We start from the raw sequence: 16,800 nt of genomic DNA on the forward strand, positions 1-16,800 counted from the left end.
TCCGTGTCAGAGGCAAGTGCCAAAATCAAGGTGACTAAGCAGGTGTCAAGCCAGTTGCAGAGACAGAGAGAAGACTTAACTAATGGCATTGGTCTTCCAAGTCAATGGACCCTGTCTCTCCTAATTTCATTATCAATTCACCACAGGAACCTGACAGAGTCAGTATGTTAAGTCAAATTCAAAGGCTCAAAAAACGAAAAGAGAAAAAGAAAATCCAATTTCAGAGTCGGGTAAAAACATCATAATTCAAAGAAAATCTTTATTATTGATTTATAGCTGCACACTCTTGTCCAAAGATTTCCTCTTTAAATTGAGAATGCTAATGATTTCCCATCCTGAAATTAATCCAAAAGTTGCACACGTTTTAAAAAGGCCCTAATTGTTGTATTTCAAGCAGGGAAGTGCCAAAGCCGAGCCTGCTTCTTTCGGTGACTGTGGGTGATGACGCGCCCTGGGCTTCTTGAGAATCACCCGCTTCCTTGGGAGGCTTTCTTGTGTGTGCCAAGAGGCCATAAATTTGAGATGGAATATCCTGTTTGTTGAGGCTCCTGTACATGCAACCCAATTGCTCTCTGATAAACAGATCTGTTTGGGACAAAAGTTCCTGCCTAAGTGGTTTAGAGACTTGGTTGTTCTGGTGGGAGAGGAGACACGGTCCTCATGTGCAGATAAGTCAGGCAGTCTGGAGTCTCTGCAAGGCACCACATCAGTTCCAGAGGAAGCCCAAGACAACCAGGATAGCTCCAGTGACCTAACACAGATTTGAAATGAGGAAAAAGGAAACAGTTATTTGTGGGGAACAGGAAATAGATATTAAGAGGATACTGACACAGAGTCCTATTGCTACCAAATATTTTTATTTACCCTGTGCAATTCTATGTATTTTTGTAAGCCATGTTAAATTATTTTAAAAAGAATATGGGGTTGTTACTTTATTAGGAAAAAACAAACAAACAAACAAACAACAGAGATTCAGGCACTTTCTTAATGTTCCTTAAAAGAAAAAAGGAAGAACAGCTTATATTCCTAGTTAATCATCCACCTGGTTTTGGTAAATCGATTGTATCAAAATATTGATTGGAGTCCTTTGCAGCTACCTCAGAATTTGCCTTTAAGGTAAGTTTATAATTTTGATTGGTGCACACATTAAAGAGATTTATCTTTTATTTATTTATTTTTGTTTTTTGTTTTTTGTTTTTGAGAGAGAGAGTGGGCACGTGTTGGGGGGAAGAGGGGGAGGGGCAGAGGGAGAGACTCTCAAGCAGACTCCCCACTGAGCACAGAGCCCAACATGGGGCTCAGTCTAACCACCGTGAGATCATGACTTGAGCTGAAATCAAGAGTCAGACACTTAACCAACTGAGCCACCCCGGCGCCCCTCATTAAAGAGATTTAAATGTTAAAATGCATGCTTCCACAACCTTCTGCTCATGTACCTATTAAAGGCACCTTTCTGTCTGTATTGTAATTAGTCATTCATATGTTGTCTTTCCCACCAGACTGAATTCCTGGTGGGATCACAATGTCCTCAGTGCCTCCAAGCATCCCTGAAAGAGAAGACATGCAGTAGACCCTATCTGGGATTAATATTAAATAATACAATATAACTAATTTGCAGGATAGTTACAAGGATTAAATAGAGTAACATAAAAATCCAACAGAAATCTGAATCCCAGTAGAGACTCAACATGTTAGTTCTCTGCCCCCTCCTTTGAATGAAAGGAAAAAAGATTCTTTAATTTTTAAAGTTGTGTCGAATACTCAATATCAATTTCCATTTAATAAAAAAATATGTATTTTGCAGAATCTGATTTGCTCTTAAGAATAATTGTATTTGGTGTATTTAGCTATTCAAGGCCTAGGTGGATAGATAGGAACAGAAAAAAAATAAGAAACAGAAAATTTGGCTTCCTTCTTATCAACAATTCATGGGGAAGGTAGCCTTAGGAAAATGTTGGTCTCCTTTCTTCTACCTTCTCTTATCAGTCCCGGGGACTAATCTGGATCTTTTGTCCCTCGTGGGTGAACACCCAGGCCCTAGGCACAGGCTGGCTTTAAGGGAGCTGTGGAAAATTCGGCACCGATGGTTCCAACCAATGTTTCCCCAGACTGAGTCATTCACTCTACTGCACACGTTTCACCGTAGATGGACTGGCTAGAGATTTTCAGGCAATTTATATGCAGGTTAAAAAATATCCTGCATAATTATATGTAGTTGAGGTTGCAATATAAGTAAGTAGATGACAAAAAACAAGCGATCTAACAATTTGACTTGCTTCTTTTGCTTTCATTGCCAAAAAAGGGTCTTTAGTCATTCTGATTAAATACAAATTCTATTCGATAAAGCCTTAAAAAAAAAGACAAGGGTTTTTTTTCCTTTCCTTTTTTTTCACTTTTACTACAACTTTAGTTTCATTGTTTGATAATTTACTTTTCAACAAGAGATATGTTATTACTTCTGATTAAAGGTAATGGGACACTAGGGTATCAGTGTCTTAAATTTTAGATAAAAATTTAGCATAAAGTTTAGATTCAAAAGGAAAACTACATTCAGCCTGATTCTGGTTTTAAAATGAAAATGCTATCGTACTAAAGAATTACACATGAAACTACAACTTTTGGAAAGCTGCAATTTGGTGGAATGTTGCCTAAGAAAACATCATGGAAAACCAAAAATCATTAAAAGTATAAAAATTTTACCAAACCACCATCTAATTAATGAAAGAGGGTATAGTTACTTTTATTCCTGAAAATGATCAATTTAATCAGAGGCTTTCAGTACGTCCATTTGTTTCTTTGGATGGAAATTGTACTTTTGCTATTTCATGGATGCCAGTCAGGCATATGAAAATTATGAGATTTATAAAATCATTTAGGATAATCACAAAAAACAATTATTTGTAACAAATAAAGACTTTCTAGAAAGCTTAAAAAAAAAAAAATACCCTGCATACAGCACCCGTGAAAGAGAGTGACTGCTCTTTCCACACGTGGTCTGGCCTATTCTTCTGAAAATGACCATTTGGCAACACTGAATTTCCTCTGTGGGTTATTTCCATCGGACCATAACTAGCCACAAAAGAGGAACAAAGTATGTCCCTTTCCAACAACAGTATCTACCATTTTGATGACTTCTAAACACATCTCTCTCCACTAAACTTTTTTTTTTTAAAGATTTTATTTATTTATTTGACAGAGAGACAGCGAGAGAGGGAACACAAGCAGGGGGAGTGGGAGAGGGAGAAGCAGGCTTCCCGCCAAGTAGGGAGCCCGATGTGGGACTCGATCCCAGGACCCTGGGATCATGACCTGAGCCGAAGGCAGACGCTTAACGACTGAGCCACCCAGGCGCCCCCCCCCCCCTTTTTTTTAAACTCATCTTAGGTCCCAGGGTGCTTTCATATATAACTTCATTCACATCTTACGACAAGCCTGTAAGGTAGGGTATTTTTATCTCCAGTTTACATTTGGGTCAAATGAGGCTTAGAGAAGTAATTTTCAGGGCGACTTAAAGTGCATGTCAAAGCCAGATTCACACCAAGGGCTGTAGGACTCCAAAGCCACGTATTTCCTATGCCTTAAATATTTTTGTCCCTCCATCTATCCCCCTGGGAAGGTTTGGGGACTTCTGCAATCCCCTGAGAGGTCTCTTTGCTGAGCAAGTAGCCCGCATCCCGTGGGCAGCCTTCTGGTGGCCAGATGTTTGGTTGTCCATCTCTGGGTCAGGCCCTCGGAAGCCAGCCGGACGCCGGGATGCTCCTTTCCCAGGTGACTGCTGTAAACTCAAGGTCACTAAATAAATGGCCGATAATGAGGCTGTGCTCCTGTCACGTTATTTCCCTGACTTGATTCCTCTACAACACTTTCGTGGTCTGCTCTTGTTTGGTGGTCACCACATGGGAAATTATACCTGGCTACAGCCACCAACCTAGTCTTATGGATCTCTGTGGTTTATTGAATAATTCACAAATACCTACTACCCTGTTTCTAGGTTGCACATTTTCTGCAATCTATGAAGCAGTTGGTCCCAGCTCTTAGTGAAATCTGCTACCGTGCCCAGAGACCTTACATTCCTAGTACTCTCTGACAGGTTGATCTTAGACTTTGATGATTCACCTTGAGCAGAATGGGCGTACTCCCTTTCCAGGACAATCCCTCGTCGTGATGTCAGAGCAGTGTAAGGAAATGGAGAGAGAATGGATGGGGGAAGATCAGGACAGGTTGAATGGGCAGAACTGCGGATGTGATTGCTACTAATTCTGTCTACACGGAGGTTGCTCTAGTTGAGTGATGTCAACATCAACTATAAAATTATAACAATGAAACTATAATGAGGCTCAGATGATTTGAGTCACGTTCCCTACCATCACGAACAGTTGGTAGGTAGAGACTTGAACCTGGTCGGTACCAGACCCTCCACATGCATCTCTATCTCTATCTCATATCATCTCTACTACACTTTCAGAAGGTGGGTGCTGTCCTCTCATAGTTCTTCTGGAAGCCGGAAGTCGAAACTCAAGCGTCATGCCCCCTTCAAAGGCTCTCAGGGAGAATCCTTTCCTTCCTCTTCCAGCTTCTGGTGACTCCCCAATCTCCCCCTCCATATTCTTCCTTCTGTGTCTATGTCCCTGTAAGGACACTCACTGGATTTAAGAGCCCCCCACCCCCACCCCATCCAGGACAATCTCATCTGGATCCTCACCCTAATTCTACCTGCAGAAACCTTATTTCCAAACAAGGCTGCATCCTGAGGTTCTGGATGAACATGGATTTCTGAGGGATGCGGGTCCAGAAATGGAATGCTTAAGGTCACACGACTCTGTGGGCTAAAGATCTCACTACAAACTACATCTTTTTGACAGTAAGTCTTGTTTATAACAACTTCAGAGACCAGCCTCGGGGCTTCCCAGAGTTCAGCGGTGGGCTTTGCACGGGGAAGCTAGGGAAAGCTAGGGCAAGACTGGATGACAATGTAGCTCTGGCTAAGGTCACCCACCCAATAGACGTGGTTGTGTAGAAATGCTAAGAACCACAGGAGCATTTTTGGTGGAATGACTAGATCAGAACCATGCCTTAAGAAGCTCTGGGAGGAAGGGTTAATGCATTAAGAGCATGTCACACGGGATGACAAATGGTATTGAAGATGGAATGAATGACAAAGACAACAATGACGAGATACTGTGATGACAGCTGAATGATGGGACAACGAAGAGAGAGGCTCCCAGGAGTTTACAGGCCTAGAAAATACATGCAAGAGCAGGAGATTTTAAGTGAATTAACGAAAACTACATTCTTGGATGTTTAGAGGGAGCAGAGTATCAAAAACAATTAGAAAATTACTTTTTTTGGCTATGCTTCTCTTAGTTGAGATACGTCTCCAAGGCTGGTCAAAGTTTTGGTCATGACCTGATCAATATCATACCCAGGTGACACAGACATTCGTGGAAAATTCCCACCATTCTGTTGGAAGTTTTCCGTCTTCTTTCCAAGTAGTCCCCAAATCTCGGGAAGAAAAGGCATGGTTCAAATCTTAGGAGGTGAAGGGATCAAGGAAAGGTCAGGAGTGGGGGAAAGGGAGGGCATCCCCCCAATCTAGCTAATAAAAAGCAAGGACCAGAAATCCGATAACATGAAAATCAGATTTACAATGGTGAATTAAGTCTAAAATTCAGAAGCAGTCTTCAGACTCTTGTGAAACATGTTGGTCTTCGACTTCCTTATAAACTTCCTTCTGCCCAGGGAGACACAGACTGTCACTACACACTGGGTAAGCCCTAAGTTTGGGGCACCCTTTTCTAAGCAAGTTAATGAAATCGAACAAAAGGAACATGCGGTGGTGTCGCTGCAATCAGAAAAAGAAAAGAATTCCTTGTCGAAGGTGGGCAACGCATCAAATTAGGTTACCGGTCTTCCTCAGGCAGATTCCTTAGGTAATCTGGTAACCCACCTAAGGAAGTCCCAAGGAAGTCCCAGCTTGTACTTAGAAGCCACAAAGACGCTTTCTCCAAAGGTCCTCCAGAGACATCAGAACCGTCCGTCTTTCATTAATACGCTTCTTTCAAGAGAAGATATGAGGGCGTTGGGCATGTGTCTGCTTGCGAGGCTAAGAGGGAAAATGTGTTTTTTCCTCAACGCTGTGTATCATTGCAGTGGTGGAGAGAGCAAGGCTATGGAGTGCAAGTCTGACCTCACCTAGGCAGCAAAGCATCTGAGAATTTATTTCGTCCCTTTTGCATTTTGTATTACAGCCCAGCAGTTTGCTGGGGACTTGAGTCTTGAAATATCCTTTGTGTTTTGAGAACGGTGCTGAAATGTTTCCCTTGCAACGGACTTAACAAGTGAAAAATGGAGGGGTTTTTCCCCCTCATTTTCAGACATAATCTCGGCAGAATGTTTAAAAGAAAGATAAACCAAGTGTCAGGAACACTTACAAGAGAATGCTAACACAGAGAGGCGAGGTGAGGCAGGGAACAGAATGGATGGATCCTGTCACGGGGATGGTGGCCCCTGCTGGTATGGCTGATCCCTGATGCTGAGTTCTCTCCTTTGGGATGATTGACACTGTCCTCATTCCCAATAGCCCCGACAAGGCAGAAGTGCAAAGGAAGCTCCCTTCCTCTTCTTCTCTGCTCCATGGGGTACGTCATAAAGTCCTTCTCGGTCCCCGAGTCCTCTACTTGCAGAGAGATTAAGAGTCTGAGTGTGAGAATAAATGCTTAACTTCCCAGATTACCTTGTTCCCTGGGAGGCGTTGTCCAAACCTAACAGAATCAGTATGGATGCTCCGAATCTGCCTGCTCTCAGCCCCCACAGATGTTTTCCCTTGGCACAGACAATAAGCATCTAGGATGAAATGTTACCATTTAATAATTAATACCATTCAGACTCTCCCTCCCTTCTGCTGGAAGTTGGTCCTTCGGCATAACCACTGATGTGCTGACGTCCATGCTCTTGTAACATTATATTCAGGATAAACGCGCTTTCATTTCCCAAGATGTACTAATTGTAGTTTTCATAAACCGGGTCATATGTTGGAATCTGTTCCTATACCTGCAGTTAGTTACATTTATGTATAAAAATTGGCAAATAACATAAGAATAAAAAAAATAAAATAAATAAAAAAAGTTAAAAAAATAAAAAAATAAAAATATACCTTTTCCCTTAAAAAAAAATTGGCAAATGATTTCTTTCAAAGAAATTACGAATAGGGATTCTCTAACATTGCCCTGAATATTTTAATTGTGAAATCCCTAACTTTTTTTTTTTAATCATCTCTTGAGCAGCACTCTATCACAGGATTATATAAGACAATGCCTGTTTCTGAATGTAGATACCTTCCTTTTTTTAAATCACACTACACATCTCTAAAATATAACCTTCGGGGAATCTGAGTGAGAGGTGTCTGGATAGCCTTTGTATTATCCTCTCAACTTTCCTGTGACTCTGAAATTATGTTGACATGAAACATTTTTTTAAAAAATCTGAACCATACCCGAACTAGCTTGATACACTCTTTTCAAATAAGCTGAATCTTCTATCTCCAAAATCAGTAACGGAAGTAAATCCAACCTTCTGTATACAGAAAACATTTAGATTAAAGGTTCTACCCTACTACCTATAGAAACATAAAGTAGCAGATATGTTTGTTGTGTAACTAACAAGGTCACAGGCTGTTCAGCGGCTGGAGCAAACTCGATTAAGACCGTGATAATCTTTTGAAAGATTGTCATTTATCTCCATTTGAAGGGCATTATCTTAGTTCTTCAGCTATCACAGGGAGCAAGGTTAACAAATATTCAGTGATGAATTTCTGAAAGCTGTAGTCAGATCTTGTTCTCCTACATCCTTCTAAAGGGCCGTCAAAAGACAGTGAAATAAAAATTGTCGAATTTGTGCACAGACTTACTTAATGGCTGTTATCTGAGAAAGTGGTTATGATTCATATAGTCACTATCTTTACTTAAGCAATTTCTCATTTGCTTTAGATGGAAGACAGTCTGTTCCCATTGCTCACGTGGGAGAGATTACCACAAAAGGCTCTTGTTTACTTGAAATAAGAAGCTATGAGACACAAAATCCACCCAGAGGGGATCTGTGCTTTCAAAAGAGTCTCATACTTTTGCCAAAGGGTCAACATTCTTGACTGTCTTCTTACTAAGCGGATTTGATTTACCTGTGGGGTTTTGGGTCTATAAATAGTCTTGACCATTTCAAGTGGGTTTTGATACTAATTTTTAAGGAGGAAGGAACTGGAATGATGGAGCATGTTCTATGTGCTAGGAGTTCTGCTTAGTAAACAAGTTATTCTCACTGAATTTTCCTGACCACCACGGAAGACGCGCATTAGTTTATCCTACAGATGAGCACCTCTAAGTGTGGAAAGATGAAGTAAGCGCCACTAATTCACATAGTGAGTCACTGAGAAGTGAACTGGGGAAAAATTCGCCCCCAAGTTGTATCTTTCCATTACTATCTGTGCCGGCAACTTTGTCAAATGTTTTTGCATAATTTTTCCTGGTCATTTGCCCAAGTGACTACAAAAAATCTGGGACCAGATTTTTTGAGGTGGAGTGTGTCTTCACAGACATGGGACAGACCTGGAAAATCTCAATAATATGCACTAATGTGGCCTTACTTTTTTTTTAAGGAGGGGAAGTGGGAATGGGCCAAGTAAAGGGAAGGAGAAACTAATAGGTCATTCCCTGTGAGTCATATACTAAGATTCCCAGATCCTCTAGCTTTCTAAGATTATTTTATGAAACTTAACTTCTTGCCACCGTTATACCGGGGGCGCCGACCAGGGAACTGGGGTAAAGGAGAACCGTGCAAGCAAAAAAAAGTCTTGTGTGCATAGGCTTTGTTTTTCCATTTTTTAGCAGTTTTTCATTATTTTAGGTCCACAGAACCTCCCATATGATTAGGCCAAATCCTCTCAGCACAGGAAAGACACCAGGAATACCTCCCTTTGTTGATAACCCAGGTATAATTAAAATAATGAAGCATGGCCCCACGGGCTTAAAAAAATGGAGTATATTTAGAGACTGATATTGAACAAATTTAATGCTTCTACCTGCAAAATATTAAATGCAGATCATATTTTTGCTATTCATAACTGCAGGGTTAAAGATATTTTCATTCACAGTCACACGATATAAGCTTAAGGTAGTGTGATGATAGGAGTCAGACACAGTTAGTTACATTTTATCTCAATAAACCCGACTTAAAAAAAGGTTACCATCTTGTCAGTATATACCTCTGACTACGTAACCTTATTTGAAGATACTGCTAAAAGCTTATGCTTGAGTCTTTCAAGAATGTGATGCCCAGGCAAGGTCTGATTGTCTCCCCGGAATGCAGAAAAGTGGGACTCATCTGGCTTTTTCAGGATAGAAACCCAATGCCTGGTGGAGTATCAGGCACATGGCCAGGGGACATTTGTACCTGGTGACGGGCAACATGAAGATCCCCAGTGGTTCACTAGAGCACACCCTCAGGTGACCCTGTTAGCTCTATGTCATTCTCGTACCAAAGGCACTCAAAAGCATAGCTGCTTTTTAGGGTCCTAAAGATCTTTACAGATATTGGTGGCACTGGCCACGTATTGCTTTGTTCCAGGGAGTGATCTAGATGGAATCTTCTGGGTATTTTAGATCCTCTTTCATCCAGAGAGCAGTCATGGAGATGCACTAGAAGCTCGTCTCTTTGGTGGTAAAGAATTGGGACATAACTTTCACCAAACCCAAAAACATTTATACCTTGAACCTAGCTTGGAAAAAATGAGGAGCAAAGTTGATCTACCTGGAAAAGCGTATTTGTTCGATCATTATTCCCTCTGCTTAGACAGTGATGGATAATTACTTTGGGGATTCATTTTGCTTTACTTGCGGAGACAAAATTTAAGAGTTCATTATTTTTTACAAAAAGCTCAGATCTAGAAACAAGAACATCTTATGACCCCTATCATCATTGTTTTGACAACGTGGTATATATATATATAAATCTCCTTTAAACTAGAGAAGTATTTACAGTGACTCCTTCCTAGTTATGAATTTTATTATATGAAATTCATTTGAGGAAAGAGTTGTACAGAAGCAACAGAATATCACAAACATTGCAGATGTCTTCAGCTATTTATATTTCAGTATGTAGATATAACAATATTACAACAAAATCCTTGCACGGTTAACAGAAATACATCTAGGTTAAGCTATATCATCACGTTTCTCCAGGAAATTGGCTGAATTTTGTTTTCACCAGTCAGTTAAAATGAAGATACACAATTATGTGGAAATACTGCTTTCATCTATGAAATTTGGCCAACCTTAGAAATACTTTCATAAACATTAACTACCCACCAAATTTCTAAAATTCTCCAAAGGCTTACCTCGATGATTTTGGTACTTCATCTCTGGAAAGTATGCCCTGCTCTTTTAATATATCACAGAGATATCTGCTCTGAGTTTTCTCCTTTTTTTTTTTTTTAAATACAAGCATGATGATGGGGTTGGCCTGAACCAGCTCATTCAGCAGTAATTCCTCCAGTGGGAAAAATCGGCAGACCCACCACAGAGGCCACGAACTTTCCAACAGATAGTTTCTAAGAACTGATTGTTCAGTTTTCAGGATTTTGGTGAGCTGCCTATTAAACACAGTCCTTCTTAAAAAGGACATTAAACAAATATATTATCCAATTCAGCTTTCTGCAAAAAAAAGTCTTGTGTGCATAGACTTTGTTTTTCCATTTTTTAGCAGTTTTTCAGTATTTTAGGTCCACAGAACATCCCGCATGATTAGGCCAAATCCTCTCAGCATAGGAAAGGCACCAAGAATGCTTTGTTGATAACCCAAGTGCTAACAACTTAGCACTTGCTTATCATTTCCTACGGCTTCTCCTTTTGAGGTTATTTACATCGATCGTATCTGTGTGATGGAAATATAATGACGTGCTACTCCATCTCTTCCCAACTCCGAGTTCAGTGACATTGCGTTGGTGGCCTGAAATTGCCTACTGCTGGAAATCAGCAAAGAACTCAGGGCTGCCTGCCCACTCCCTTCCCCCAAACACCCATCCTCTTTTGTCCTCAGGAGTTGTTAAATGGTCACCAGCATATTTAACAGCTTTCTAGTTGAAGTTAATAGGACAACACAACAAAACAAAAAAGATGGAAGCCCCGTGACTGTAACCGTCCCTCCATATACCGTGGATATTATCATTGGACAACTCTATTTATGGAAATTATCTATCCATTCTTTCATTCATTCAATATTTACCTAGTGCTGTTATGTACAAAGCACTGTGCTGAGCATGGTCGTAACTGGAGTAAATAGATGCTACACAACTAAACAAAGAAATGTTGAGTAATGAAAGAAACACGTGCTTTGGATTCAAAAAGGATCACGAGTCTGAATGCAGTTATGCAGGATGACCCACCTTCCCCGATTCTCCTAAGACTGTACTAGTTTGGGCCATAAAAGTCCTATACCCTAGGAAATCCTTCTGCCCCAGACAAAGCAAAAAGATTTAGTCATGCTGCAACTACGACACTTGATGATTTTGAAAACTTGGGCTGGTTCCTTGGTGTCTATGAACCTCTGTTTTCCTATATATGAAAGGAGGAACAGAAAACCCCTTTTTCAGGGCTGATGTGAAGATCCGTGTTATATGAGCACCCTATATACAAGAGTGTATAGGCACTTAGGACAACGCTTTGCATAGGCAGTGTGCTCAGTGAATGAGAGTGTTTATTATTCATAATAAAACTCACAATCAACTAGGTAAAAACCGTCGTAGGAGTTGAGTTGCAAAGGTAAATTCTGATAAAAGGTTTTAGAAAGATATGATAGAAGAGGGAGCATTTGATTTTGACCCCTTAGAATAGAAATTGCCTTTAGCCCATTATCAAACTATATCTTGATTCTGATGCTGCTACATTGGTTTTTAGTACTCGACACCCCGATTTTCAGAGCCTCGCCAACCTGAGCAGGAAACCCAGCTTGTAACTTTCTATCTCTGCTCTGACTGGCTCAGGCCTGCTCTTCTTCAATGCCTCCAGCCAGGCAGGATGAAGCAGGTGTGTAAATTCTGCTCTCTGAAAACCTTCAAGAAAATGATGTGTTCAGCTTGCATCTTAGTGGGATCAAATTCACTGGGAAACAGGGAAACCAAGATAGGATTTTCAGTGAGACTTGAAAGCTATGAAAAGTTCCTAAACATTAGTAGGTGCTCGAAAAATGCTAGTTCATATTTCCACTTCAGCTCAGTTGCTTGCCAAAGCCTGCAGAGCTGATGAAATACTCACAGGGGTCTGTTAAAACCATAAAGGGAACCTAAGAAAAGCGTCACTGTTGTTTGGGAACCTTTTGCATACGGACAAATAGAATTTTGAATAGACACGAAGGTCAGACGCATAGGCAAACATTGACCTCACTGTTGAGGAAGTGCCTTCAGAAAAAAGCTTATATTGTTCACCTTCCTCTTCCTTCAGGGGAAATTACTCTTACTGTTCTTATTTTGTGTTTTAGGACTATATAATTGTGATAACAGATGCTAAAAGATCACTTTTTTGGGGGGAGAATATGAGAAAATGGAGTGGATCCTTGGAGAAGACACTTGCTGACCAGGTTGCAGGTCTGGTGTCTTATGCAGGCTCAAAGAGAGCCCCCACCGATCTTGACCCCATGGTATCACATCCTCCTGCAGTCTCCGCCTACACTGAGTCAGAGCTGGTCTGTGTGGTGGGAAAAAGTATGGTACAAGTGATTGTGTATGATTTCTGAACATAGCTCATTAAAGATAAAATACCGTATGCCCAGTTAATTTTGAATTTCACATAATCAACCAAAAAATTCTTAGTATAAATACAGACTAAATATTGCATGCACCATATTCACACCAAAAAGTTATTTATTGCTTATCTGAAATTTGATTTAACTGGGTGTCCTATATTTTTATTTGCTAAATCTGGCAACCCTATGAAGAGCATTTTGGCTTCCTCCTTCTTTTCTTGGATTGTTCACCATGTTGTGTAGACAGATGCTCAAGCAGCCTATAGAGAGGCCCATGTGAAGAAGAGCTGAGGAGTTCAACCACTGGCTAGTAACAGAATTTGCCCCACACTTCTCACTTGTTTGATTATGTTCTTAGTGGCTACTGTAGAGAGTGAATTCCGTTAGAAGAGTCATGAATGTTTTTGCTCCTTATTGTGTCCAAGTACCCAATACAGCACAGTTCCAGGCACTTGAGCGGTTTCAGCTTTGTTAAATGGCACAAAACAGTGCTCTGAGCCCCACTTTTGACATTCATAAGATGGGATAAAAATGAAATCCACCATGTAGGTGTATAACAATCCCATTTATAATTGCATCAAAAGGAATAAAATAGGAATAAAAGAGGTGAAAGACTGCACTCTGAAAACTAAGACATTGATGAAAGAAACTGAAGATGATACAAATAAATGGAAAGGTATACTGTGATCATGGAGTTGAAGAATTAATACTGTTAAAATGTTCATACTACTCGGGCGCCTGGGTGGCTCAGTTGGTTAAGCGACTGCCTTCGGCTCAGGTCATGATCCTGGAGTCCCGGGATCGAGTCTCTTATCGGGCTCCCTGCTCAGCAGGGAGTCTGCCTCTCCCTCTGACCCTCCCCCCTCTCATGCTCTCTCTATCTCATTCTCTCTCTCAAATAAATAAATAAAATCTTTAAAAAAAAAAATGTTCATACTACTCAAGACAATCTACAGATTCAATGCAATCCCTACCAAAATACCAACAGCATTTTTCACAGAACTAGAACAGATAATCATAAAATTGTACAGAACCACAAAAGACCCTGAATAGCTATAGCAATCTTAAGAAGGCATACTAAAGCTGGGGGTATGAAGCTCCCAGATTTCACACCATACTACAAAGCGATAGTAGTCAAAACAGTATGGTATTGGCACAAAAACAAACACATAGATCAATGGAACAGAATGGAGAGCCCAGAAATAAACCCACAATTATGTGATCATTAAATCTATGACAAAAGAAGCAAAAATATGCAACTGGAAAAAGTCAGTCTCTTCAATAAATGGTGTTGGGACAACTGGACAGCCACATGCAAAAGAACAAAATTAGACTACTTTCTTATACTTTATACAAAAATAAACTCAAAATGAATTAAAGACCTAAATACAAGATGTGAAACCATAAAATTCCTAAAAGAAAACACAGGCAGAAAACTCTTGCACATCAGTCTTAGCAAGGGTTTTGTAGATCTGTCTCCTTGAGCAAGGGCAACAAAAGGAAAAATAAACAATTGTGGTGATATCAAACTAAAAAGCTTCCACAGTAAAGGAGACCATCAACAAAACACAAAGGCAACCTATTGAATGGCAGAAGATATTGCAAATGATATGTCTGATAAGGGGTTAGTATCCAAAATATATAAGGAACTCATACAACTTAAGACCAAAAAAGCAAACAATCTGATTAAAATATAGGCAGAGGACCTGAATAGACATTTTTCCAAAGAAGACATACAGATGGCCAACAGAGACATGAACAGTGCTCAAGATCACTCATCATCATCATATAAATGGAAACTATAAAGAGCTATCACTCATACCTGTCAAAATGTCTAGTATCAAACAGAAACAACAAGCATTGGCAAGAATGTGAAGAAAAGGGAGCCCTCATGCACCGTTGGTGGGAATATAAATGGGTGCAGCCACTATGGAAAACAGTGTGGAGGTTCCTCAAAAAATTAAAAAGAGAAATATCATATGATCCAGCAATTCCACCTCTGGGCATTTATCCAAAGAAAACAAAAACACTAATTTGAAAATATATATGCAGCATTATTTACAGTGCAGCATTATTTACAATAGCTAAGATATACAAGTGTATTCACACACACAGGTACATACATACAGTGGAATATTACCTAGCCATATAAAAGAACAAAATTTTGCCATTTGCAACAACATGGAAGGATTCAAGGGGTACTATGCTATGTGAAATAAGGCAGACAAAGACAAGTACTGTATCATTTGACTTATATGTGGAATCTGAAAAAAATAACAAACACAAAAACCAGAAACAGGCTCATACATACAGAAAACAAACTGGTGGTTGCCAGAGGGGAGGGACCTGGGGGGGCAGGTGAAATAGGGAAAGGGGATTTAGAGGTACAAACTCCCAGCTATAAAATACATGAGTCATGGGGATGTAAGCACAGTACAGGGAATAGAGTCATTATTACTGTAATAACCTTGTATGGTGACACATGAAAATTACACTTCACTGTGGTGATCATTTCATAATGTACATAGATATCAAATCATTATGTTCTATACCCAAAACCAATATAATAGTATGTGTCAACAATACTTCAAATAATATATATTTACCCCCCTATATCTACCACATAGTGTTCTTGTGAAGATTAAATGAATTAATAGACTTAGAAATGTGTCGGCTGCATAAGAAGTGCTGAACACACATGGAAAGAGTGTTCCTTTATCTCAGTGATTAGCTTGCATTGGAATCACATGAAGGGCTGTTAAGATTCTGATTATCGGCACACCTTGTTTTATTGCGCTCTGCTTTATTGCACTTTGCAAATACTGCATTTTTTAGAAATTGAAGGCTTCTAGCAACCGTGCATTGACCAAGTTTTTCAGGGCCATTTTTCCCAATAGCGTTTGCTCACTTCATGGCTCTGTGCCACAATAATTGGTTTGGTAACTTTCAAACTATATCAAACTTTCTCATTATTATTGTATTGTTATGGTGATCTGTGATCAGTGAACTTTGATCTTAAAATTGTGTCTTGGGGCACCATGAACCACACCTATATAAGACCATGAACTTAATGGATAAATGTTGAGTGTGTTCTGACTGCTCCATAGACTGGCCATTCCCCCATCTCTCTCCTCCTTGGGCCTCCCCATTCTCTGGGACAAAACAGTATTGAAATTAGGTCAATTACTCTACAGTGGCCTCGAAATGTTCAAGTGAAAGCAAGAGTCATATGTCCCTCACTTTAAACAAAATTAGAAATGATTATGCTTAGTGACAAAGACATGTCAGAAGCCAAGATAGGCTAGAAGCTAGGCCTCTTGTGCCAAACAGTTAGCCAATTGTGAATGCAAAGGAAATGTTCTTGAAGGACATTAAAAGTGCCACTCTAGGGCGCCTGGGTGGCTCAGTCGGTTAAGCGTCTGCCTTTGGCTCAGGACATGGTCCCAGGGTCCTGGGATCGAGTCCCGCATCAGGCTACCTGCTCCGCAGGAAGCCTGCTTCTCCCTCCTCCACTCACCCTGCTTGTGTTCCCTCTTTCGCTGTGTGTCTCTCTGTCAAATAAATAAATCTTAAAAAAAAATTAAAAAAAAAAAAAGTGCCACTCTAGTGAACACATGAATGATAAGAAAGCAAAATAGCCTTATTGCTGACATAAAGAAAGGTTTAGTGGTCTGGATAGATCAGACCAGCCACAACATTCCCTTAAGTGAAAGCCTAAACCTGAGTAAGGCCCCATCTCTCTTCAAATCTGTGAAGGCCGAGAGAGGTGAGAAGCTGGAGGAAAAAAGTTTGAAGCTAGCCGAGGTTGGTTCGTGAGGTTTAAGGAAAGCAGTGATCTCTATAATGTAAAAGTACAAGGTGAAGCAAATGTTGATGTAGAAGCTGCATCAAGTCCTCCAGAAGATCCAGCTAAAATAATTCATGATGGTGGCTACACTAAACAACAGATTGTCAGAGTAGACAAAACAGCCTTCTACTGGAAGAGGATGTCATCTAGGACTTTCACAGCTGGAA

The 16,800-nt window shown here is 40.1% G+C and overlaps 1 protein-coding gene across 1 annotated transcript in view; it reads right to left on the reverse strand.

Moving 5' to 3' along the window:
* Nucleotides 1-375: 375 nt before the first annotated feature.
* Nucleotides 376-16,800, reverse strand: part of LOC118017089 — a 413,809-nt gene continuing 397,384 nt past the window's right edge. The window contains exon 3 of the mRNA XM_035015035.1: nucleotides 376-751. Within this exon, the coding sequence (XP_034870926.1) occupies nucleotides 376-751 (376 nt within the window). The remainder of the gene's footprint in view (nucleotides 752-16,800) is intronic.

This window comes from Mirounga leonina, unplaced genomic scaffold, assembly GCF_011800145.1.
Source record: "Mirounga leonina isolate KUSES-001 unplaced genomic scaffold, KU_Mleo_1.0 Mir_168, whole genome shotgun sequence".
Taxonomy (NCBI): Eukaryota; Metazoa; Chordata; class Mammalia; order Carnivora; family Phocidae; genus Mirounga; species Mirounga leonina.